Below are 25,958 nucleotides of genomic sequence, written 5' to 3'. Positions count from 1 at the left end.
ACAACCTTCACCAAGGCTCATCCCCTGCACCCTGCTCACCAGATAATTACACAACCTTCACCAAGGCTCATCCCCTGCACCCTGCTCACCAGATAATTACACAACCTTCACCTAGGCTCATCCCCAGCACCCTGCTCACCAGATAATTACACAACCTTCACCAAGGCTCATCCCCTGCACCCTGCTCACCAGATAATTACACAACCTTCACCAAGGCTCATCCCCTGCACCCTGCTCACCAGATAATTACACAACCTTCACCAAGGCTCATCCCCTGCACCCTGCTCACCAGATAATTACACAACCTTCACCAAGGCTCATCCCCTGCACCCTGCTCACCAGATAATTACACAACCTTCACCAAGGCTCATCCCCTGCACCCTGCTCACCAGATAATTACACAACCTTCACCAAGGCTCATCCCCTGTACGCTGCTCACCAGATAATTACACAACCTTCACCAAGGCTCATCCCCTGCACCCTGCTCACCAGATAATTACACACCCTTCACCAAGGCTCATCCCCTGCAACCTGTTCACCAGATAATTACACACCCTTCACCAAGGCTCATCCCCTGCACCCTGCTCACCAGATAATTACACAAACTTCACCGAGGCTCATCCCCTGCACCCTGCTCACCAGATAATTACACAACCTTCACCAAGGCTCATCCCCTGCACCCTGCTCACCAGATAATTACACAACCTTCACCAAGGCTCATACCCTGCACCCTGCTCACCAGATAATTACACACCCTTCACCAAGGCTCATCCCCTGCACCCTGCTCACCAGATAATTACACAACCTTCACCTAGGCTCATCCCCTGCACCCTGCTCACCAGATAATTACACAACCTTCACCAAGGCTCATCCCCTGCACCCTGCTCACCAGATAATTACACAACCTTCACCAAGGCTCATCCCCTGCACCCTGCTCACCAGATAATTACACAACCTTCACCAAGGCTCATCCCCTGCACACTGCTCACCAGATAATTACACAACCTTCACCGAGGCTCATCCCCTGCACCCTGCTCACCAGATAATTACACAACCTTCACCGAGGCTCATCCACTGTACCCTGCTCACCAGATAATTACACAACCTTCACCGAGGCTCATCCCCTGCACCCTGCTCACCAGATAATTACACAACCTTCACCGAGGCTCATCCCCTGCACCCTGCTCACCAGATAATTACACAACCTTCACCGAGGCTCATCCACTGTACCCTGCTCACCAGATAATTACACAACCTTCACCGAGGCTCATCCCCTGCACCCTGCTCACCAGATAATTACACAACCTTCACCGAGGCTCATCCACTGTACCCTGCTCACCAGATAATTACACAACCTTCACCGAGGCTCATCCCCTGCACCCTGCTCACCAGATAATTACACAACCTTCACCAAGGCTCATCCACTGTACCCTGCTCACCAGATAATTCCACAACCTTCACCAAGGCTCATCCCCTGCACCCTGCTCACCAGATAATTACACAACCTTCACCAAGGCTCATCCCCTGCACCCTGCTCACCAGATAATTACACAACCTTCACCAAGGCTCATCCACTGTACCCTGCTCACCAGATAATTACACAACCTTCACCAAGGCTCATCCCTGCACCCTGCTCACCAAATAATTACACAACCTTCACCAATGCTCATCCCCTGCACCCTGCTCACCAGATAATTCCACAACCTTCACCAAGGCTCATCCCCTGCACCCTGCTCACCAGATAATTACACAACCTTCACCAAGGCTCATCCCCTGCACCCTGCTCACCAGATAATTCTACAACCTTCACCAAGGCTCATTCCCTGCACCCTGCTCACCAGATAATTACACAACCTTCACCAAGGCTCATTCCCTGCACCCTGTTCACCAGATAATTACACACCCTTCACCAAGGCTCCTCCCCTGCACCCTGCTCACCAGATAATTACACAACCTTCACCAAGGCTCATCCCCTGCACCCTGCTCACCAGATAATTACACACCCTTCACCAAGGCTCATCCTCCCCCACATCCCAAAGTAACCTCTACCTCCTCCATCTCCCTCCTCCCTCTCCCCAAGCTCCCCCATCTCCCTCCTCCCTCTCCCCAAGCTCCCCTGCTCCTCTCCTGTCCTTCATCTAGCCCTCAGCCAGGTCCTGAAGATGCTTCCCCTCTCAAAAGTTAAGATGCTAATGACTATTCTTCATTCAAGCTCAGCTATTTCTTCAGTCATCATCAGATCTCGGCCCTTACGATGGCACACACAGGTGTATCTAGACCCTGTGAAGGAGAAAGGGATAATGTAAGCAGCAGATGATAATGTAGTCAATACAAATGCAGAATGTTAGCTACTGTGCTTCAGTTTTCAGAATAAGACAAGTACTGTGGGTGCATGGGACATTAGTTGTGAAAACAAGAGTACTGCAGAAGCATTGCTAAGGCAGATTTGCTCAAATCCATCCCTAAGGCTCTCAATATTTGAGGATTGCCCTGAAAGACTGTGTGCTTCCATGGGTTTTTGCCCTTCCTTTCCCTCGCCCCCTATTCATTTCTCCTGTGTGTTTATTCCATGTTTTGTTCTTTCCAGGAGCACCAGGACAATATCCTGGGTGGAACCATGCAGAAGGCCATGGCTCTCCTCAGCAACCTGACTGGACAGAAAGACGTGGACCTACAACCCTTCTACCAACAAGGTACGGTGCACTGCCTCACACAAATGAATGCATTGTACTGTATCTAGGCCTAACAGTTTCCGCCCCATTTACAAAGAACACCGTGCACACGTCCCATGTGGTTCCGTGTGACTTAGTTGGTAGAACATGGCGCTCGCAACGCCAGGGTTGTGGGTTCAATTCCCACAGGGGACCAGTATGAAAATGTATGCACTCACTACTGTAAGTCTCTCTGGATAAGAGCATCTACTAAATGACTAAAATGTAAATGTAAAGTGAGGACTCAGACCTTCAACCGCTCTATCAGCAAGGTACGGTGACTGACATAAACACATGTCTTTGATGGGTTAGTGCAGCACTGTGTGTAATACAACACCCAACAGTTTCTCCATCATTGACAAAGACAATCATGCACAGGTACAAAACAGCCTGTGTTGATTCCTCTCCTGTGTTCAGTTACTGGAGTCTGTTTCCATGCCAGTAACGCCACCCCTTTACCTTCGGCTCAGACCGCTTATTACATCGGGATCCTGTGGTGCCTTAAGCCGTGTGTGTGTGTGGTGTGTGGTGTGGTGTGTGTGTGTGGTGTGTGTGTGTGTGTGTGTGTGTGTTTGTGTGTGTGTGTGTGTGGTGTGTGTGTGTTTCGTGTTAGCGTAGCAGGCAGGCTTTTGGTCTCCCAGCAGCAGCTGAGGAAGGAGGAATGAAAGCCTCTCCTCTTCTTCCTCCACTCTATCCATCAGCAGGCTGGGCTGTGTGTCCTGTTGTGGTACTCCTATCAGTTCATCTCCTCCCTGTCTGTCCACAGATGGCCCGCACCCACCCGTCTGCCTCTCTCTCTCCTTTTCTAGCTCTACACTCAGCACTCATCTGATAGAATCAGCCCAGCTGCCGAGCAGCCATTTGTCTGCCTCCTTTACCCGCTCGGCTCTCCTGCCTTGGCATGTTTTCTTTCTCTGCCATCGCTTTTCAATGCCCAGCTGGCTGCCCGCTGCAAAAACCAGGCGCTCCATAACACTCAATTATTGAATAATAGATTCCTTTTGCTATGGCTGTACTGTGTTGACAGTTCTCATTAGCTAGTCGGCACAGTTAGCCCGCTGGCGCCACACGGTATCTCTCTCCCACCGCCGAGCGGCATGGAGCTGAGAGAGCCTGTCCTGTCCACCCTGTCATGGTTCTGCATCTCAGGGGGGAGTCATAGATTCACAGCCAGGCTTCACATTCAACATGCACATCCTAGGAGAAGGCAGGGGCACCTTGCAGATAGCAGGACTAATGAAATGCTCCTCCTAGGAGAAGGCAGGGGCACCTTGCAGATAGCAGGACTAATGAAATGCTCCTCCTAGGAGAAGGCAGGGGCACCTTGCAGATAGCAGGACTAATGAAATGCTCCTCCTAGGAGAAGGCAGGGGAACCTTGCAGATAGCAGGACTAATGAAATGTTCCTCCTATGAGAAGGCATGGGCACCTTGCAGAACGCAGGACTAATGAAATGTTCCTCCTATGAGAAGGCAGGGGAACCTTGCAGATAGCAGGACTAATGAAATGCTCCTCCTAGGAGAAGGCAGGGGCACCTTGCAGATAGCAGGACTAATGAAATGCTCCTCCTAGGAGAAGGCAGGGGCACCTTGCAGAAAGCAGGACTAATGAAATGCTCCTCCTAGGAGAAGGCAGGAGCACCTTGCAGATAGCAGGACTAATGAAATGCTCCTCCTAGGAGAAGGCAGGGGCACCTTGCAGATAGCAGGACTAATGAAATGCTCCTCCTAGGAGAAGGCAGGGGCACCTTGCAGAAAGCAGGACTAATGAAATGCTCCTCCTAGGAGAAGGCAGGGGCACCTTGCAGATAGCAGGACTAATGAAATGCTCCTCCTAGGAGAAGGCAGGGGCACCTTGCAGAAAGCAGGACTAATGAAATGCTCCTCCTAGGAGAAGGCAGGGGCACCTTGCAGATAGCAGGACTAATGAAATGCTCCTCCTAGGAGAAGGCAGGGGAACCTTGCAGATAGCAGGACTAATGAAATGTTCCTCCTAGGAGAAGGCAGGGGCACCTTGCAGATAGCAGGACTAATGAAATGCTCCTCCTAGGAGAAGGCAGGGGCACCTTGCAGATAGCAGGACTAATGAAATGCTCCTCCTAGGAGAAGGCAGGGACACCTTGCAGATAGCAGGACTAATGAAATGCTCCTCCTAGGAGAAGGCAGGGGCACCTTGCAGATAGCAGGACTAATGAAATGCTCCTCCTAGGAGAAGGCAGGGGCACCTTGCAGATAGCAGGACTAATGAAATTCTCCTCCTAGGAGAAGGCAGGGGCACCTTGCAGATAGCAGGACTAATGAAATGCTCGTCCTAGGAGAAGGCAGGGGCACCTTGCAGATAGCAGGACTAATGAAATGCTCCTCCTAGGAGAAGGCAGGGGAACCTTGCAGATAGCAGGACTAATGAAATGTTCCTCCTAGGAGAAGGCAGGGGCACCTTGCAGATAGCAGGACTAATGAAATGCTCCTCCTAGGAGACGGCAGGGGCACCTTGCAGATAGCAGGACTAATGAAATGCTCCTCCTAGGAGAAGGCAGGGGCACCTTGCAGATAGCAGGACTAATGAAATGCTCCTCCTAGGAGAAGGCAGGGGCACCTTGCAGATAGCAGGACTAATGAAATGCTCCTCCTAGGAGAAGGCAGGGGCACCTTGCAGATAGCAGGACTAATGAAATGTGCCTCCTAGGAGAAGGCAGGGGTACCTTGAAAAACAAATGATAGTCTCACTAAGCGCAAACCAGGTGGGATGGCGTATCGCTGCAGAATGCTGTGGTAGTCATGCTGGTTAAGTGTGCCTTGAATTCTAAATAAATCACAGACAGTGTAACCAGCAAAGCACCCCCACACCATCACACCTCCAAATGTGGACTCATCAGACCAAAGGACAGATTTCCACCGGTCCAATGTCCATTGCTCGTGTTTCTTGGCCCAAGCAAGTCTCTTCTTCTTATTGGTGTATTTTAGTAGTGGTTTCTTTGCAGCAATTCCACCATGACGGCTTGATTCACGCATTCTCCCCTGAACAGTTGATGTTGTGATGTGTCTGTTACTTGAACTCTGTGAAGCATTTATTTGGGCTGCAATTTCTGAGGCTGGTAATTCTAACAAACTTATCCTCTGCAGCAGAGGTAACTCTGGGTCTTCCTTTCCTGTGGCGGTCCTCATGAGAACCAGTTTCATCATAGCGCTTGATGGTTTTTGTGACTGCATTTGAAGAAACATTAAAAGTTCTTGAAATGTTTTGTATTGACTGACCTTCATGTCTTAAAGTAATGATGGACTGTCATTTCTCTTTGCTTATTTGAGCTGTTCTTGCCATAATATGGACTTGGTCTTTTACCAAATAAGGCTATCCTCTGTATACCAACCCTACCTTGTCACAACACAACTGATTGGCTCAAATGCATTAAGAAGGAAAGAAATTCCACAAATGAACTTTTAACAAGGCACACCTGATAATTGAAATGCATTCCAGATGACTACCTCATGAAACTTGTTGAGAGAATGCCAAGAGTGTTCAAAGCTGTCATCAAGGCAAAGGGTGGCTACTTTGAAGAATCTCAAATCTCAAATATATTTGGATTACTTGTGTTATTTCATAGTTTTGATGTCTTCACTATTATTCTACAATGTAAAAAATTGTATGAATAAAGAAAAACCCTTGAATGAGTAGGCGTGTGAAAAACTTTTGACAGGTACTGTATGTGAGAATGCCCCAAAAAATGAGGTCCCAGACGCCACTCAAAGATTGTCAATGTCCCACAGTCGCTGGACTCTGGTGGCATCTCAAACTCTTGGGGTCAAAATGTGGATATATTTTTGTCATTTGAGTAATGGAGGCGGTGCAAAACTTTGAACTGAATGAGCCCATGCCTTATGCAAAATGATGAGGTGTGGATACGCCCAATACTATGTTGCCACATGTCATCAGGTAGCTTGTCACCCATGTCTTGCTCCCATGCAGAGTTTGTATTTGCCAAGGAAGGCGGATTAATATTCTGTATTATGTGGTATAATCTGGAGATTCAGATACGGGTTAAGATCTAAGCACCTCTCGACTGGACACTATGAGGGCTCGAGTGGAAAGGGAAATGTTCTTTAGCAAAGCTGTGAGTTTGCAGGTACCTAAAAAAGTGGGTATTGGGAATATTATTATCAGTATCGAATGAGACTAATGTGTTGTCAACAAATAGGTCACAAAAAAACACCAGACCATTCCTATGCCAGAACTGGAATGCCGTGTCAATCTGCTGGGAAGAGATGATTAGATGTTAATGGAGAGACTTTAAGGCTAAAGTGATTACGGAATTGGGACCAGATTTTAAGGAATTTCTTGACAATGGGATTGAAAACATGGGTGCCAAGGTTCATGGGCATTGGGGAGCACAGGAGCGAAACAGGAGAAGTTGGAAGACTTGACTGTAACTCCATGATGACGCAAGTTTTACCATCCTTATTTTCAAATGTAGAAACCCAATAAACACATTTTATATATATTTGCTGACCAGTAGTAGTGTAAAAAATTGGGAAGGCCCAGTCCGCCTGCGGGCTTAGGTCTCTCTAGATATACCTTTCTCATTTGTGGATTTGACTTATTCCAAATGAAGTTGGAAATGCAGCTGTCCAGTTGTTTGAACATCAACTTTGGCAGAAAAATGGGAATAATTTGTAATAAGTACAAAAACATAGGTGGTACAGTCATGTTAACAGAATTCTTCCGACCTGCTAATGAAATGGGAAGAGACGACCACCTTATGAAATCCTGCTTAGTGCGCTCCAGGAGTGTTTTGAAGTTGTTTCAACAGAGCCTTTAATGAGTGTGTGACCTTTAATCCCAAATAAGTAAAGACCTGATGCTCCACCTTAAACGGGAAATTGGCATACCCAAATCCTTCTGCTAACTGATTATTGGGGAGGAGCAGACTTGTTAGGTTTAACTTTTAGCCAGATAATGTCCAAAACCTTGTAGCATGTCCAAGAGATAGGGTATAGACTCCACAGGGTTAGAGATGTATAAAAGAAGATTGTCTGCATATAAGGACACCTTGTGAGTTATGTCGCCCCTTAATATTCCCTTAATCCTGTCCTCCGCACGCGGGCCGATAGCAAGAGGCTCACTAGCCATATCAAATAGGAAAGGGGATAAACAACAACCCTGCCTGGCACCCCTGTGGAGAGGGAAGTAGCTGGAGGTAACATTGTTGGTGCGAACAGAAGCCACTGGGAATCTTAATCCAGGAAAGGAATGACGGGCCAAACCCAAATCTCTCTGTACTGTAAATAGATATTCCCACTCAACCCGGTTGAAAGCCTTATCATCAGGAGAGATGACGACCTCTGGCTGTTGAGTGGACAGAATAGAGAACGTTAAATAGCTGGCGCATAATATAGAAAGATTGCCTACCTGAGATAAATCCGGTTTGGGCAGAGTCACTGTCTCTAAACGGCAATACCTTAGTGAGAATTTTATAATCACAGCACAAGAGGCTTATAGGGTGGTATGAGCCACAGTCTAGGGGATTCTTGTCCTTTTTAAGCAAAGCCAAAATAGTCGCTTGGGTAAGTGTTTGGGGCAGTTTCTGATTAGAAAGGATGTCATTGTACATTGAGCTGAGGATAGGGGATAGTTTTGAGGAGGTTTATAAAATTCAATAGGGAAGCCATCAGGCCCAGGAGCTTTACCGCTCTGCATGGACTGGATTGCCAGAGTAGCTTCCTCATCACTTATTTAGGCATCCCATGTTAGTTTGTTCATCAGAATTGAGACAGGGGGTGTCCAGAGTGTCTAGAAATGCATGTATACGAGATGTGTCAGGAAGTTCTCTGACGAATAAAGCGCAGAGTAGAGTTGCTTAAATTGGTTGTTGATGTCTTTGGGATTGGTAGAAGTTAAATCAGCTGCAACACAGATTTCAGGTCTGGTGCTGTTAGCAGCGGATTGTTGAAGCTGGTGAGATAACAAATTGCCAGCTTTCTCTCCTTGTTCATAAAATGCCTGCCTAGACTTAAACAGAAGCTGCTCCGTTTGTTTAGTGGAAAGCTTGTCAAATTCCAATTTGGTGTAGCAGTCTCTATATCTGTTGTCCACATCTAGAATGAGTTGAGATGGCTCCAATAAGCGTTTAGTGTGCTGTTGTCATACTCTGTGTATGAAATTATTTGCCCTTAGATAAGGTTTTATCGATACTACCATGTTAAAGTGAACCTCAGTAGAGCTCTATCCAGAGCCAGCATAATGTAGTTTACACATAGGGAAGGGATTCTGGAGCGAATCACCTCAGTTCTCTAGTTTATCTTTCTTATGCAATATGCATATTTTAAGGAGGTATATGTTCCGCTACTGACCCCCCCCCCCCCCCCCCCCCGTGGCCAACCCCATCCACTTGGGATGCCTTCAAATCAATAAAACACAGTATAATTCAACAATTGTATGAATGTAACCCTCGATTGAACATGCTAATGTTCAATCAAGCCAGAAGACAGACACATTTCTGGCTAACGCTTGGTAATTAATACCTGCAGGGTTCGTTTGGCTGTACAACCTGCGGACCCGTGCCAGCAGCCACTAAGCACCAAAGAGGGCCAACCAGTCTAATAGTAAAGAATAATACACGTGATCCTTTTGGGAGTACAAACGTGTAACGTTAGGTATTAAACATGCTCACAGTATACTGGTAGGGTATCCTATTAAGGCATGGAAATAGAGATACCTTAGTGGCTAAACTTATGTAGTGACTAGGCTAATTAGTATCGCACCACCTAGCACCGAGCACCGAGGCCTCCAGCCGCAGCTAGTTGGTAAAAGCCAATTGTGCCATGTACTGTAAATAAAATACTATTCAAACTACATTATCCTTGTCAGAACATGTCACCATATACATACCATCATTGTTCATAACATTAAGTTACTGGAAGAATAATTGTCCTTTTTGGCAACAGGGTGGAGGCACGATTCTAATCAAGAGATGAGTTCACTAGTTGGTCCTTGTGTAAGGTCAGGGGCAGAGTACAAGACTAAAATGGCTAGTTAGTCGTATGCCACCTGTCCTCCTGTGGATGTAGGTTGGGTTCACGAATGTCTTCTGCTCGCCGGAGGGAGTAGTGATCTTCAGCACCTCTGGGTAGAGAATGCCAAACTTGGTGTCCCGACAGCAATGTAGGAGCCCCCTCATCTTGTTGAAGGCCGACCTGTTCTTCATGACTGCCGCCGTGTAGTTCGTGTAAACGCGGATCTTCTGGCTGTCATGGGTGATAGGAGCCGAAGGACATCCTCTTTCTCTTGAAATGTGTGGAATTTGGCTATGATGGGTCTGGGCAGCTCCCCATTCTTCGGTGCGGACTGTAAGCTTCTGTGTTCACGGTCATGGGTAGGGGCGTAATCGAGGCCTAGGATTTCCTGAAGCAGTTTAGCTATGAACAGGGTAGGCCGCCTACGGTCTCGAGTCCCTCTCTCATGCCGAAAATGTGACCGTTCCCCCGGCGCTGTCTGTTCTCGAGGTCCTCGACCTTGGAAGTAAGTTTGACGACATCTGATGATAGCCAGATGACTTGCTCTTCCAGTGTCACCACTTTGTCAGAGTATGTATTTGCGTCGCCCTCCAGGCTATTCAGACGGGTGTCCTGTTTTGCCAAGTCTTCTTTAACGGAGTCGATCTTTGTGTTGACCTCGGTGGCGAGGGTGGCTATTTGTGCAGATAGGTCAGTGGATAGTGACTCCACCTGAGCCAGCACAGTCTGTTCAGACTTAGTGATATCCTCCATTACCTTGGCTTGGTCGGGGGGGTCAGAGTCCGTGTCAGTGTCCGCTGAGCCCGATGCTTTAGTAGAGGCCTGCTCTTTTGTGACTCGTGGCCGTTGTTGTTTCGACATTTCACGATGAAAATGACAAAAATTTCAAGAAAAAAAATCAGGTTTGACTCCTAATAAAATTTTACTAAATTAACACGGTAGGGGAGGTGTTCGTGAAATATTAATAGTAAATTGTTCGCCCTTGTCACGACTTCAGCCGAAGTCGGTTCCTCTCCTTGTTCGGGCGGCGTTCGGCGGTCGACGTCACCGGTCTTCTAGCCATCGCCGATCCACCTTTCATTTTCCATTTGTTTTGTCTTGTTTTCCCACACACCTGGTTTACATTCCCTCATTACGTGATGTGTATATAACCCTCTGTTCCCCCCCATGTCTGTGTGTGGAATTGTTTGTTGTAAAGTGTTTGTGCATTTCTAACTGGTTTGCGACAGGTTATTTTAACCCGTATTTTGTTGTTTCTGGGTGCAGTTTGTTTTGCCTAAATAAACTGCTCCGGTTGTTACCTATGTCTGCTCTCCTGCGCCTGACTTCCCTGCAGCCAGTTACGCACCTCTTACAGCCCTGGACAGGAGCACCGAGAAAACGCGTCTTCACATGTTGCTGCTCACCAGCGCCCCCTCGCAAGTCACTGCTTTAATGTTAGCAGAAAACAACAGGGTGTTTTCCAGGGTCACTCCAAGGTTCTTTGCACTCTGGGAGGGTGACACCGTGGAGATGTCAACCGTGATGGAGAGGTATTGGAGCGGGCAGGCCTTCCCCGGGAGGAAGAGCAGCACAGTCTTGTCAAGGTTAAGCTTGAGGTGTTGGGCTGACATCCAAGCTAAGATGTCTGCCAGGCATGTAGAGATGCGTGCCGCCACCTGGGTGTCAGACGGGGGGGAAGGAGAAGAGTAGTTGAGTGTCATCTGCATAGCAATGATAGGAGAGACCATGTGCGGATATGATGGAGCCGAGTGTAGACTGGCAGAGAGATGCTGCTAACAGATGATGCTACTTAATCATGGATACTTCATCTTCTACTTAATCATGGATATGTAGATTATTCAATAAACACACGTTGCTATACATGGGTACAGTAAAATAGAGGAAGAGGAAGATGGCAGTGTGTGAGCTTTTAATTTATTAGGTGAGTGGGAGGATTATCAGTACAGAATGAACCTTTGTTTTGGCTCCACTTATACTGACTGAATGCTTCTGCTGCATAGTGACAATGTTGAATGGTTACTCATTATATTACTGTGGAGCAGCACAACATGTAGCACCTGCTCAGTGGAGAATGTATTCAGAATGCTATGGAAATGGGTTAGCTGTTAGCTACGGGAGAGTCAACTCTGTGGTGTGGTGGAGTTTTGCAGGTGTGTCAAACGGTTCGTACCTCTGTTTGTGTCAGTAACTGTATTTTGTCTGCATGTTGCATCATGCTGGAGCGCGGGGCTGGGGCCCTGTGAATTATAGGTGTGAGTGTCAGAAAGCTTTCAGGTCCCTGGCTGTAATTGCTACCTAGCAGAACAGGAAAGAGGAAACCCCTCAGTCTGTCAACAAAAGCCCCGCTCCCCGCCCCCCACCTCCCCCTGTCAACCAATAGGAATACCACTTCCACTCCAGGGCTCGACGTTCGTCCTTCAAAATAGGGGGCGACTTCCTCTCTTTCCTCCTTTACCCTTCTCATTAGAGGGGGGTCACTTGCGAGTGACTTTATGAAGTCAGCATCATTATGCACCAATCAGGTCCTTTTTTGAGGAATGTGTTGACCCAGCACTAAATATAACCCTGGTAATTAGAGCTATCTCTAGCAGCTCTCCTCTCTCTGTCTCCGTCTCTGGCTGTGCTAGTGGCCCACTCCAGATCAGGCTCACGAAAACGCAGGCAGGGGAAAACTGGTATAATTGGCTTCTTTTAAGAGAGAGAGAGAGACCGAGAGACTGAGGGAGAGTGGACGAACGCGGCAGGGCCGGTTGTGTGTGTGAGAGAGAGAGACAGCCGGTGAGTGGATGAGATGAGTTTTCTAATTGGCCAGTGTGGAGATAAGGGACCCCTGGGAGTGCTGTGTAGTGCCGTGCGGAGCCAAGCACGAGGAAGTAGAGTAGCAGCACAACAGCCAGTCTGCTTGTTGTGTTTTAATACACTGAGTGTCTTTCCATGACAGACTGACCAGGTGAAAGCTATGATCCCTTATTGATGCCACTTGTTAAATCCATTTGAGTCAGTGTAGATGAAGGGAAGGACATGGGTTAAAGAAGGATTTTTAAGTCTTGAGTCAATTGAGACATGGATTGTGTATGTGCGCCATTCAGAGGGTGAATGGGCTAGACAAAATATTTAAGTACCTTTGAATGGAGTATGGTAGTAGTTGCCAGGCGCACCGGTTTGAGTTTGTAAAGAACTGCAAAGCTGCAGAGTTTTTCATGCTCAACAGTTTCCCATGTGTATCAAGAATGGTCCAAAACCCAAAGGACATCCAGCCAACTTGACAACTGTGGGAAGCATTGGAGTCAACATGGGCCAGCATCCCTGTGAAACGCTTTCAACACCTTGTAGAGTCCATTCCCCGACGAATTGAGGCTATTCTGAGGGCAAAAGAGGGTGTAACTCAATATTAGGAAGGTGTTCCTAATGTTTTATACACTCTGTGTATATTGTATACACTGCACAAAGTATCTGTTTCTCTGAGGGGTTTATTCAGACCTACAGTCAAGTATCTGTTTCTCTGAGGGGTTTATTCAGACCTACAGTCAAGTATCTGTTTCTCTGAGGGATTTATTCAGACCTACAGTCAAGTATCTGTTTCTCTGAGGGGTTTATTCAGACCTACAGTCAAGTATCTGTTTCTCTGAGGGGTTTATTCAGACCTACAGTCATTTAATTGTTGCGAGCCATTCATCCTATTACGTTTCACTATGGCAACTGAAGCTTTCTGTTGAGATCTGGATAGCTGAACTGTAAAGGACAATGTCCCGCCTGTCTGCTTTTCTGCCTGGTGTTTAGGCCATTCACCACAGTAATTATATTGTCCGTGGCATAATGCAAGGCATTGTGGAGATATTTCTGAGTTATCTTCAGAAATGCAGAGTGAGAGAGAGAGAGAGAGAGAGAGAGAGAGAGAGAGAGACAGAGAGAGAGACAGAGAGAGAGAGAAAGAAAAACAGAAACACTGACAAATGTCTCCTTCCAAAAAGCCTGGAGTGGTAAACACAGATAAACAGTCTTGCTGCCTCAGGTCACCACACAGTCAAAACACAGCACTTCCAGAATAACCTTGTCGTTCATGGAGAGGCTTGAATATAGCCACACACACACATTTGTACTCTACCCACACAGACCTTTTCCAGCGAGCCCTTCATTCTCTAGTACGGCCTTTGTGTGTTTCTCAGCAGGCAGGCAGATAGCTATACGGACAGACAGACAGGCAGACAGGAAGACATGCAGATAGACAGACAGACAAACCGATAGACAGGCAGGCAGGCAGAAGGGTTGTTGTCAGGTACTCTCATTAGCATGGTTATAACCCCTCCCATTTCCAGGTAAAAGACACTCTTAAAGGCCTCCCGAGTGGCTCAGCGGTCTAAGGCACTGCATCGCAGACCCGGATTTGATCCCAGGCTGTGTCTCAGCCGGCTGCGACCGGGAGACCGATGAGGCGGCTCACAATTGGCCCAACGTCGTCCGGGTTAGGGGAGGGTTTGGCCGGCCGGGATGTCCTTGTCCCATCGCTGTCTAGCGACTCCTGTGGCGGGCCGGGTGGAGTGCACTGTTACGAACCCCCTTTTCCCAGCAGTCTAGGGGGGAGGGAAACGAGACCCGTAACATATCTCATGCAAATCACAACAGTGAAAAGGAACAGTGACAACTAAAAGAAATCCACAGACAACCTAAACCTACCATCAAACACTTTAGGTTTATTGTCAAACACACGGTAATGGGGTGTGGGAAAATGGGGCTGAGCTGGACCCAAGGAAAGAAATCATAAATATCCCAAAACCCCTAAGCTAGACTTACTGGGTAAAGAACAGCTAGCTAACTAACCAATAAAATACAGTGGGCGGTCTGCCCAGTTCTAACTAGGGTATTTATTCGCCCAAGGGCGACTTGGCTGGTTATCCCCCTTTGCCACCAACCAACCAACAATAATACACAACAGCAGTACATACTCACATGATAACAGACAACTAAACTTTGGGGTATGAAAGAATATGTGGTCTTCAGCAAATCCAGAGGGAGAGGGAGAGAGAGAGACACTGGGAAAACTACTGACTGGGTTTATAAACCAAGGGAAAAGGGATGTGATTGGGTAAGGGAAACAGGAGGAGGTGTGTCTTCAGATTGATGCGACTGATGACTGTCACCTGTTACTAGGACAGAGGAGAAATACAAATACCCCCCAGGATACCTGTATCCGTAACAATACGCTGACACGGTCGCCAGGTGTACGGTGTTTGCTCCGACACATTGGTGCGGTGGCTTCCGGGTTAAGCAGGCATTGTGTCAAGAAGCAGTGCGGCTTGGCGGGTCGTGTTTCGGAGGACGCATGGCTCTCGACCTTCGCCTGTCCCGAGTCCGGGAGTTGCAGCAATGGGACAAGACTGTAACTACCAATTTGATATCACATAATTGGGGTAAAAAGCAAAAATACAAAAGCAAAAAACACTCTTATTAAAGAAGAGCCTTCCTATAGGAAGAGGAGCGTTGTTGAAGACTGTTTTGTATTATTATTCATCATCAGGATATTATTCATCAGAATGGTTCTCCACAGTACATTGAATATGGACGCCACTCTCACTGGCACTCTGTCCGTCTGTATGCCTTTCTCTGTCTCCTCTCGCTCACTCTCCCCCTCTCTCTATTTCACTCTCCCCCTTCTCTCTCTTTATTTCACTCTCTCCCTCTCTCTCTCTCTGTTCCTTTCATCATTTCCTCTGAAGCAGCACTAATGCAGCCGTCCTGCCGTAGCCAGTTTGTTGAGCAATCAGACAATATCTGCCCAACATTGAGTAAATTTTTCTGAGGCAAATCTATTCGGAATATATTTAAGCCTAGTTATTTTCTGAGGATTTTTGTACCGTCCTTCACATTTTATTTATGTATAACTGGGAGTTTTTTTTGACTGCATGGTTTATTGTTGTTAGGTGATTTTTGTCAAGGTGAAATCTGCTGCTCTTTGTATTCCAGATGACACATAATGATGTATCATATTATCACTGTCATTCTCCCTTGGTAGGTGTACCTATCTATTCAAAGCCGGATGGTTCCACTGAAGACAGGTGTTTATTGTGGAGAGAGCGTTGCTCTCAGATGGCAGCACAGGGTTCGACTAGCTGCCGTGATCCGGGGTGACCGGTCAGACAGAGAAGAGCGCTCTTGAGAAACTGTCTGAAAAGGTTATTCTGTCTTTAAAGACGAAGCAGATTGTTCATACACTCTTAATATTTCAACAAGGCATGGCAAATAAAGCACTAGACAGGAGAAGGCAAAGGTTTTGTGTCAGCGGAAAGAGATGATATCTTTCTGTAGTAATTGGGATGGAGGAGAAGTATGATTTGTAACTCAGTGATATAACTGTATCATACAGAATGTCTGGAGGGGCATCCTCCATGTGCAAAAAGCACCCAGTTCGCATTTACGTTTTCTGTCATTATTAGTCTATTTTCTAGCATAATTTTGCTACCAATGGCAGCATCTTGAGGTTTATATATGATCTAATATCCTGTATAGATCATACTGGAGGAAGTAGCCCATCAGTCAGAGAGAGCTACTCTCTGTGATGTATCATAAAGGGCCTTCTCTCAAGGCCTGAAACTGGTTTATGTACTTCATCAATGGAAGAGAAGTGCAACTTCACTTTAAGTAGAGTGAGTTGTATTGAGGCCTTGTAAAACACCAGCTTGTACTTTAAAACTCTGTGTGGTGGAGCCATTGGTTCTTGGTATTTATGTCCTCTGGGACCAGCTAAAGTCTCTTGTCTGTGTTCCAAATGGCACCCTATTCCCATAGGGCTCTGGTCAAAGTAGTGCACTATATAGGGAATATGATGCTATTTGGGACACATCCCTTGTTTGATCCTCTTCATCTTGTGTGTGTTGTGTTTTACTCAGGTCTGGTCATCCTTCATGCTGTGTGTTGTGTTTTATTCAGGTCTGGTCATCCTTCATGCTGTGTGTGTTGTGTTTTATTCAGGTCTGGTCATCCTTCATGCTGTGTGTGTTGTGTTTTACTCAGGTCTGGTCATCCTTCATCCTTCATGCTGTGTGTGTTGTGTTTTACTCAGGTCTGGTCATCCTTTATGCTGTGTGTGTTGTGTTTTATTCACGTCTGGTCATCCTTCATGCTGTGTGTGTTGTGTTTTACTCAGGTCTGGTCATCCTTTATGCTGTGTGTGTTGTGTTTTACTCAGGTCTGGTCATCCTTCATGCTGTATGTGTTGTGTTTTACTCAGGTCTGGTCATCCTTCATCCTGTGTGTGTTGTGTTTTATTCAGGTCTGGTCATCCTTCATGCTGTGTGTGTTGTGTTTTACTCAGGTCTGGTCATCCTTCATGCTGTGTGTGTTGTGTTTTATTCAGGTCTGGTCATCCTTCATGCTGTGTGTGTTGTGTTTTACTCAGGTCTGGTCATCCTTCATCCTTCATGCTGTGTGTGTTGTGTTTTACTCAGGTCTGGTCATCCTTCATGCTGTGTGTGTTGTGTTTTATTCAGGTCTGGTCATCCTTCATGCTGTGTGTGTTGTGTTTTACTCAGGTCTGGTCATCCTTCATGCTGTGTGTGTTGTGTTTTACTCAGGTCTGGTCATCCTTCATGCTGTGTGTGTTGTGTTTTACTCAGGTCTGGTCATCCTTCATGCTGTGTGTGTTGTGTTTTACTCAGGTCTGGTCATCCTTCATGCTGTGTGTGTTGTGTTTTACTCAGGTCTGGTCATCCTTCATGCTGTGTGTGTTGTGATTTACTCAGGTCTGGTCATCCTTCATGCTGTGTGTGTTGTGATTTACTCAGGTCTGGTCATCCTTCATGCTGTGTGTGTTGTTGTTTATTCAGGTGTGGTCATCCTTCATGCTGTGTGTGTTGTGTTTTACTCAGGTCTGGTGGAGGTGATCTGCAGTGTCTTCAGCAAGGCAGCCATCCTGTACGTGGAGAGAGAGGAGAGGCCTGGGAGGAAGAGTAGCCATGATCTCCTGTTGTCTCTACTGGACACTCTGCACAATGTACTGACCAGCACATCCAGAGTGGTGCGCATTGCACTCCAGGTATGCTAAACGTACAGTATCCAGGGCTGCACAATTACTCCACTTCACATCGGAATCATGTGCAATATCCATTTCGCAAGAGATCCATATTGCATGCAATACCTTGAAGCACCACTCAGCCGCGTGTAACGTCTGTTTTCATCGTTTATTCTGTTTGTCGTCTCTCTCCCTTTCTCTTGGGGCTGCTTCCCACACATACCAAGCCCCGCCCCCTGTCACTCAAGCCGCACAGCTCCTCCTCCTTCCTGTTAGAGTCGTTCTATGTTTGCACAGCTCCTCCTCCTTCCTGTTAGAGTCGTTCTATGTTTGCACAGCTCCTCCTCCTTCCTGTTAGAGTCGTTCTATGTTTGCACAGATCCTCCTCCTTCCTGTTAGAGTCGTTCTATGTTTGCACAGCTCCTCCTCCTTCCTGTTAGAGTCGTTCTATGTTTGCACAGCTCCTCCTTCCTGTTAGAGTCGTTCTATGTTTGCACAGCTCCTCCTCCTTCCTGTTAGAGTCGTTCTATGTTTGCACAGCTCCTCCTCCTTCCTGTTAGAGTCGTTCAATGTTTGCACAGCTCCTCCTCCTTCCTGTTAGAGTCGTTCTATGTTTGCATGCTGCTCTGTTAGGTCATTGCAGTCAACAGATTGTTTCTAACAAGAACGATGCTGCTTTTCACTTTGCGTCTTAATATAAATCATTCTATTTCTATGATTCCAACAGTTCACTCAAGGGTTTTGGTGTATATCGCATGTCAAATCGCAATATTTGGTAAGAAAATCGCAATCGCAATATTTGGTAAGAAAATCGCAATTTGATTTTTGGCCCATATCGTGCAACCCTACCTGTATCCATAATCTATTTTTGAACAGGCTGGTGAAGTGTGTGTGTGTGTGTGTGTGTGTGTGTGTGTGTGTGTGTGTGTGTGTGTGTGTGTGTGTGTGTGTGTGTGTGTGTGTGTGTGTGTGTGTGTGTGTGTGTGTGTGTGTGTGTGTGTGTGTGTGTGTGTGTGTGTTAGGGATCCCCATTAGTCAATACTTCTTACAAAAACAAGTAGTGATGAAGTCGATCTCTCCTCCACTTTGAGCCATGAGTGATTGACATGCATATCATTAATGTTAGCTCCCTATGTACTTTTAAGGGCCAGCCGTGCTGCCCTGTTCTGAGCCAATTGTAATTTTCCTAAGTCCCTCTTTGTGGCACCTGACCTACACGACTGAACAGTAGTCTAGGTGCGACAAATCTAGGGCCTGTAGGACCTGCCTTGTTGATAGTGCTGTTAAGAAGACAGAGCAGCACTTTATTATGGACAGACTTCTCCCCATCTTAGCTACTGTTGTATCAATATGTTTTGACCATGACAGTTTACAATCCAGGGTTACTCCAAGCAGATTAGTCACCTCAACTTGCTCAATTTCCACATTATTAATTACAAGATTTAGTTGAGGTTTAGTGAATGATTTGTCCCAAAAACAATGCTTTTAGTTTTTGAAATATTTAGGATTGACTTATTACTTGCCACCCATTCTGAAACTAACTGCAACTCTTTGTTAAGTGTTGCAATCATTTCAGTCGCTGTGGTAGCTGACGTGTATAATGTTGCAAGTGGCATGTCATTAGTAAAGAATGAAAAAGTAAGGGGCCTAGACAGCTGTCCTGGGGAATTCCTGATTCTACGTGTATGTGCGTGTGTGCGTGCGTTGGCGGAGGGCTTGAGTGTGTGTAGGGCACTCAATGTCCACCTATCACATCTAGGTGACTCACAGTGAGGAAGTAGCTATATTTGTGGCGTACAGCAGGTCAGCCACCAGGGGGAGACTCGTCAAGGCCTGGTGACAGACGGAGTATACATCACGAGGCGATGGCTCCATCTGCTGGACGTGCCAGGTCTCGACGGGCTCTCCGGCCAGGACTAATTGGGGCTGATTGGGGATTGGTGAGTAATCAAGGGCTGATTGCTCACCAACTGTACAAGTCGCATAAAGTTGCCAGAAGGGCAGCACACAAGGAAGAGACTGGGGGAGGAAAGGACTCCCGTATAGTTGGGGACGGTACCAGAGGTAACAGGAGGAAGTTCAGTTTTGATCCCCACAGGATACAGCAAGACCCGGAGCCCAGAAGACGGTATCCTGGAGAGGGTCTCTTGGGGGAGACCTATTCTTTTCTTTTGGACTTTTATTTTAATAAATACCTTTGAAACTGAGCTAATCCTACTCTGTCCGTGTCTGATCTGTGTAAACGTTTTGACCCAACCCCCTGGTCTGCCACAAGTGGTGGAGAATGCAGGCATTCTGATAACGTGGTCAGATCAGGGTTGACGTTTACACAGCATCAGCATGGACGAGTTGATAGCTCAGTTCATCCGGGCCCAACAAGCCCAACAGGCGGTTCAGGAACGAACGCTGGAGGAACAGTGGCTACAAAACGTCCACTTCATTGAGGAAATCAGGAAGCTACAAGGAGGAGCGTCTACTGAATCACATCCAAACAAGTTTTTAATCAAGCTAACAGAAGATGACGACATCAAAACCTACCTCAAATCAAATCAAATGTTATTTGTCACATACACATGGTTAGCAGATGTTAATGCGAGTGTAAGGAAATGCTTGTGCTTCTAGTTCCGACAATGCAGTAATAACCAACGAGTAATCTAACCTAACAATTTCACAACAACTACCTTATACACACAAGTGTAAAGGGATGAAGAATATGTACATAAAAATATATGAGTGATGGTACAGAACGGCATAGGCAAGGTGCAGTAGATGGTATAGAGTACGGTATATACATATGAGATGAGTAATGTAGGGTATGTATACCTCTGTATATTTGAACGGACAGCACTACAGGAAGGATGGCCAAGGCAGAAGTGGGCCAGTCTACTGGCCCCATTCCTCTCTGGGAATGCCCAGAAGGCGTATTGGGACCTGAACGATAAACAGGCGGCTAACTACGACGGACTCAAATGGGAGATACTCAGCCGCTACGGGTACAGCCTGGCCCATCGGGCTCAACTATTCCACGACTGGAGGTTCGTAGCCGACGCATCCCCCCGAGCCCAGATGAGCGACCAACTGCGAGTCACCAGGGGGTGGCTCCTAACCGATGTATCCACCCTCTCCATCCTAGACAAAGTGGTCCTGGATTGCTTCCTACGGGCACTACCCCACGACATGAAGAGGGCAGCGAGTCTATGTGCGCCCCAGACCTTGGAGGGCTTCCTGGAAGCAGTGGAGACGCATCAGAACACTCAGGCCCTGCTGAGTGGAAGCCGGGCCGAGTCGGCGACCTGTTCGAGGAGTCGGAAGGACAGACCCACTGCTGTGTACCCCGAACCGACAGTTGGCAGGGCCAAGAGACCGCAAACCCGTGGAGAGACGGCTGGGGTAGGGCCCGACGACCCCAGGTAGATGGAGACCAAAGAAGGTGTTTTGAGTGTGGCGCCCGGGGGCACACTGCCTGGAATTTCCCGGCTCGAGAGGAGTCGATGCCATCAGCAAGCCCCGGAGGCGAGGTGGGTCACGCAGTGAACTGCGTCACCTCCTGTTGGGCACACCACGAATCAACTGCACCCATGGTCCCGGTGAAGGTTGACGGACACGACACGGACACTATTAGACTCCGGAAATATGGTTACCCTCGTAACCACGAGCCTGCTGAACCAGGATACTGAACGTGGTAGGGAGATGTCCATTTCCTGTGTTCACGGGGACACAAAGCGGTATCCAACCGTATGAGCCAACATCGTGACGACACAAGGGAACTGCCAGATGATGGTGGGGTACCTCTCCTACTGGGACAAGATTGTCCACTGTCCGCGGCACTGTGGGGGCACAAGCTGAGGAAGAAGGTACGAGCCGAGCGAAGACGAGAGCGAGGACGACCTATCGCCTGTGCGGCCCGGAAGCAAACGGTTGATCAACCTGTATCTACGCGTCCGGAGTCGGAGTGGGTGCCGGAACCCGACCCGCCTAGGGAACCACGGGAGGAAGAGCCCAGACTCCCCCTCCTCGATTTCGAGGGGCCAGTCGAGACACCCCCTTGGGGCCAACTGAGGGGACAATTCGGGACAGCCCAGTGGGAGGATCCTAACTTGAAAGCCGCCGCAGCCCAAGTGATAGCGGTGGATGGACAGCTACTTCCGGGGGTGAGTGACTGGCGATACCCCCATTTCCAAATCAAGAATAACCTTTTGTATCAGGTGTCGCGCCAACAGGGGGAACTTCAAGAGGTATTGTTGCTGCCCCGACGGTACGTGGGAACCGTTCTTCAGCTGGCCCACCTGTTGGGGGTGCACCTGGGAATGGAGGAGACCCGGGAACGGATCGCCGCCTGGTTCCACTGGCCCGGGATGAGGAGGGCCGTGGAATATTACTGTTGCAGCTGCCCGGAGTGTCAAATGACTGCCCCAAAGGCACACTTCCGAAACCCACTGGTCCCCCTACCGATCATCGGGGTGCCCTTTGAACGCATCGCCATGGACATAGTGGGACCCCTGGTAAAAACAGCACGAGGACACCGGTACATCCTGGTAATAGTGGACTATGCCACCCGGTATCCTGAGGCCATTCCCATACGGGCGGTATCCAAGGGAATCGCCCGGGAGCTGTTCCACCTCTTTAGCCGGGTGTGCATCTCGAACGAGATCCTGAAAGACCAAGGTACTGAGTTTATATCCCGCCTAATGAAAGATTTGTGTACTCTCCTGCAGATCAACCAGAACCGGACCTCCGTCTTCCACCCGCAGACGGATGGGCTCGTTGAGCGGTTCAATAAAATGCTCAAACAAATGCTGCGGAAGGTCATCGTGCAGGACGGGAAGAACTGGGACCAGCTACTACACCACCTAATGTTCTCAATTCGAGAAGTACCCCAGTCCTCCACTGGGTTTTCCCCTTTCGAACTCCTCTACGGGAGGAGGCCAAGGGGCGTACTGGACCTCGCCAAGGAGGTGTGGGAAGCCCAACCGACCCCCTTACGCAGCGTGGTAGAGCACGTGGAGACGATGAGGGAGCGGATGACAGCCATATGGCCAGTCGTGAGGGAATATATGGAGAAGGTCCAATGCGCCCAAGCCCAGGTCTACAATCGGAGAGCCCAGCCCCGAGAATTCCAGGTGGGAGACAGGGTATTGGTCTTAATCCCCACGGCCGAAAGTAAGTTCCTGGCAACATGGCACGGGCCATACGAGGTGAGCGAGAAGCTGGGAACTGTCAATTACCGCGTACGGCAGCCGGGGAGACGGAAACCCCAACAGATTTACCACGTGTCCCTGTTGAAGAAGTGGCACGAGAGGACAGCCTTGCCGTGTTAAGCTCGAGACCCAGGATGCCAACGGTACCAGTGGTGGACCCGAACAATGAGGACCTTGACCCAGCCCAGAAGCAAGAGCTCAGGGAGCGATCGAAACACGCCGGTGTTCTCTTTTGACCCAACCCCCTAGTCTGCCACAATTTACAGTACCAGTCAAAAGTTTGAACACACCTACTCATTCAAGGGTTTTTCTTTATTTTTACTATTTTCTACATTGTAGAATAATTGTGAAGACATCAAAACTATGAAATAACACATATGGAATCATCTAGTAACGAATAAAGTCTTAAACAAATCTAAATATATTTTAAGTTCTTCAAAGTAGCCACCCTTTGCCTTGATGACAGCTTTGCACACTCTTGGCATTCTCTCAACCAGCTTCACCTGGAATGCTTTTCCAACAGTCTTGAAGGAGTTCCCACATATGCTGAGCACTTGTTGGCTGTTTTCCTTCACTCTGCGGTCTAACTCATCCCAAACCATCTCGATTGGGTTGAGGTCGGGTGATTGTGGAGGCCAGGTCATCTGATGCAGCACTTAAAATCAAATCAAATCCAATTGTATTTGTCACATGCGCCGAATACAACAAGTGTAGACTTTACCGTGAAATGCTTACTTACAAGCCCTTAACCAACAGTGCAGTTCAAGAAGAAGATTTTTACGAAGTAGACTAAAATAAAAAGTAACACAATAAGAATAACAATAACGAGGCTATATACAGGGGGCACCGGTACCGAGTCAGTGTGCGGGGCTACAGGCTAGTTGAGGTAATCTGTACATGTAGGTGGGGGCGAAATGACTATGCCCAGGTAACAAGCAAACAGTGAGTGTACAAAAGGGAGGGGGGGTCAATGTAAATTGTCCAGTGGCGATTTTAGGAGTTGTTCAGCAGTCTTATGGCTTGGAGGTAGAAGCTGTTGAGGAGCCTTTTGGTCCTAGCAAAGCACCCCCACACCATCACACCTCATCACCATGCTTCACAGTGTCTCTGAATGTCCTTGAGTGGCCCAGCCAGAGCCCGGACTTGAACCTGATTGAACATCTCTGGAGAGACCAAAAAAATAACTGTGCAGCGACGCTCTCCTTCCTAACCTAACAGAGCTTGAGAGGATCTGCAGAGAAGAATGGGATAAACTCCCCAAATACAGTTGTACCAAGCTTGTAGCCTCATACCCAAGAAGACTTGAGGTGCTTCAACAAGTACTGAGTAAAAGGTCTGAATACTTATGTAAATGTGATATTTCCGTTTTTTTATTTTTTATAAATTTTATAAAAACCTGTTTTTGCTTCATCATTTTTTTATTTTTTTATTTAACCTTTATTTAACCAGGTAGGCAAATTGAGAACACGTTCTCATTTACAATTGCGACCTGGCCAAGATAAAGCAAAGCAGTTCGACACATACAACAACACATAGTTACACATGGAGTAAAACAAACATATAGTCAATGATACAGTGAAAAAAAATAAGTCTATATACAATGTGAGCAAGTGAGGTGAGATAAGGGAGGTGAAGGCAAACAAATATATGTATAAATAAATAAAAATATAAAAAGGCCATGGTGGCGAAGTAAATACAACACAGCAAGTAAAATAAAAACTAAAAACACTGGAATGGTTGGTTTGCAGTGGAAGAAAGCGCAAAGTAGAGACAGAAATAATGGGGTGCAAAGGAGCAAAATAAATAAATAAATACAGTAGGTAAAGAGGTAGTTGTTTGGGCTAAATTATAGATGGGCTATGTACAGGTGCAGTAATCTATGAGCTGCTCTGACAGCTGGTGCTTAAAGCTAGTGAGGGAGATAAGTGTTTCCAGTTTCAGAGATTTTTGTAGTTCGTTCCAGTCATTGGCAGCAGAGAACTGGAAGGAGAGACGGCCAAAGGAAGAATTGGTTTTGGGGGTGACCAGAGAGATAAACCTGCTGGAGCGCGTGCTACAGGTAGGTGTTGCTATGGTGACCAGCGAGCTGAGATAAGGGGGGACTTTACCTAGCAGGGTCTTGTAGATGACCTGGAACCAGTGGGTTTGGCGACGAGTATGAAGCGAGGGCCAGCCAACGAGAGTGTACAGGTCGCAGTGGTGGGTAGTATATGGGGCTTTGGTGACAAAACGGATGGCACTGTGATAGACTGCATCCAATTTATTGAGTAGGGTTTTGGAGGCTATTTTGTAAATGACATCACCGAAGTCGAGGATTGGTAGGATGGTCAGTTTTACAAGGGTATGTTTGGCAGCATGAGTGAAGGATGCTTTGTTGCGGAATAGGAAGCCAATTCTAGATTTAACTTTGGATTGGAGATGTTTAATGTGAGTCTGGAAGGAGAGTTTACAGTCTAACCAGACACCTAGGTATTTGTAGTTGTCCACATATTCTAAGTCAGAGCCGTCCAGAGTAGTGATGTTGGACAGGCGGGCAGGTGCAGGCAGCGATCGGTTGAAGAGCATGCATTTAGTTTTACTTGTATTTAAGAGCAATTGGAGGCCACGGAAGGAGAGTTGTATGGCATTGAAGCTCGCCTGGAGGGTTGTTAACACGGTGTCAAAAGAAGGGCCAGAAGTATACAGAATAGCTCTGGATAAGAGCGTCTGCTAAATGACTTAAATGTAAATGTAAATAGTGTCGTCTGCGTAGAGGTGGATCAGAGAATCACCAGCAGCAAGAGCGACATCATTGATGTATACAGAGAAGAGAGTCGGTCCAAGAATTGAACCCTGTGGCACCCCCATGGAGACTGCCAGAGGCCCGGACAACAGACCCTCCGATTTGACACACTGAACTCGATCAGAGAAGTAGTTGGTGAACCAGGCGAGGCAATCATTAGAGAAACCAAGGCTGTCGAGTCTGCCGATGAGGATGTGGTGATTGACAGAGTCAAAAGCCTTGGCCAGGTCAATGAATACGGCTGCACAGTAT

At 47.4% G+C, this 25,958-nt stretch overlaps 1 protein-coding gene across 2 annotated transcripts in view; it reads left to right on the top strand.

Annotated features, from left to right (window-relative positions):
• The window catches only part of LOC139573117 (serine/threonine-protein kinase ULK4-like), a 124,478-nt gene that overhangs the window by 18,866 nt on the left and 79,654 nt on the right, over window positions 1-25,958 (top strand). For both annotated transcript variants that reach the window (XM_071396223.1, XM_071396222.1), the window contains exons 5-6: window positions 2,588-2,693; window positions 17,584-17,750. In XM_071396223.1, coding sequence (XP_071252324.1) covers window positions 2,588-2,693; window positions 17,584-17,750 — 273 coding nt within the window. The remainder of the gene's footprint in view (window positions 1-2,587; window positions 2,694-17,583; window positions 17,751-25,958) is intronic.

This window comes from Salvelinus alpinus, chromosome 4 (assembly GCF_045679555.1).
Source record: "Salvelinus alpinus chromosome 4, SLU_Salpinus.1, whole genome shotgun sequence".
In the NCBI taxonomy this organism is placed as follows: domain Eukaryota; kingdom Metazoa; phylum Chordata; class Actinopteri; order Salmoniformes; family Salmonidae; genus Salvelinus; species Salvelinus alpinus.
This window is presented reverse-complemented; position numbering and strand designations above follow the sequence as displayed.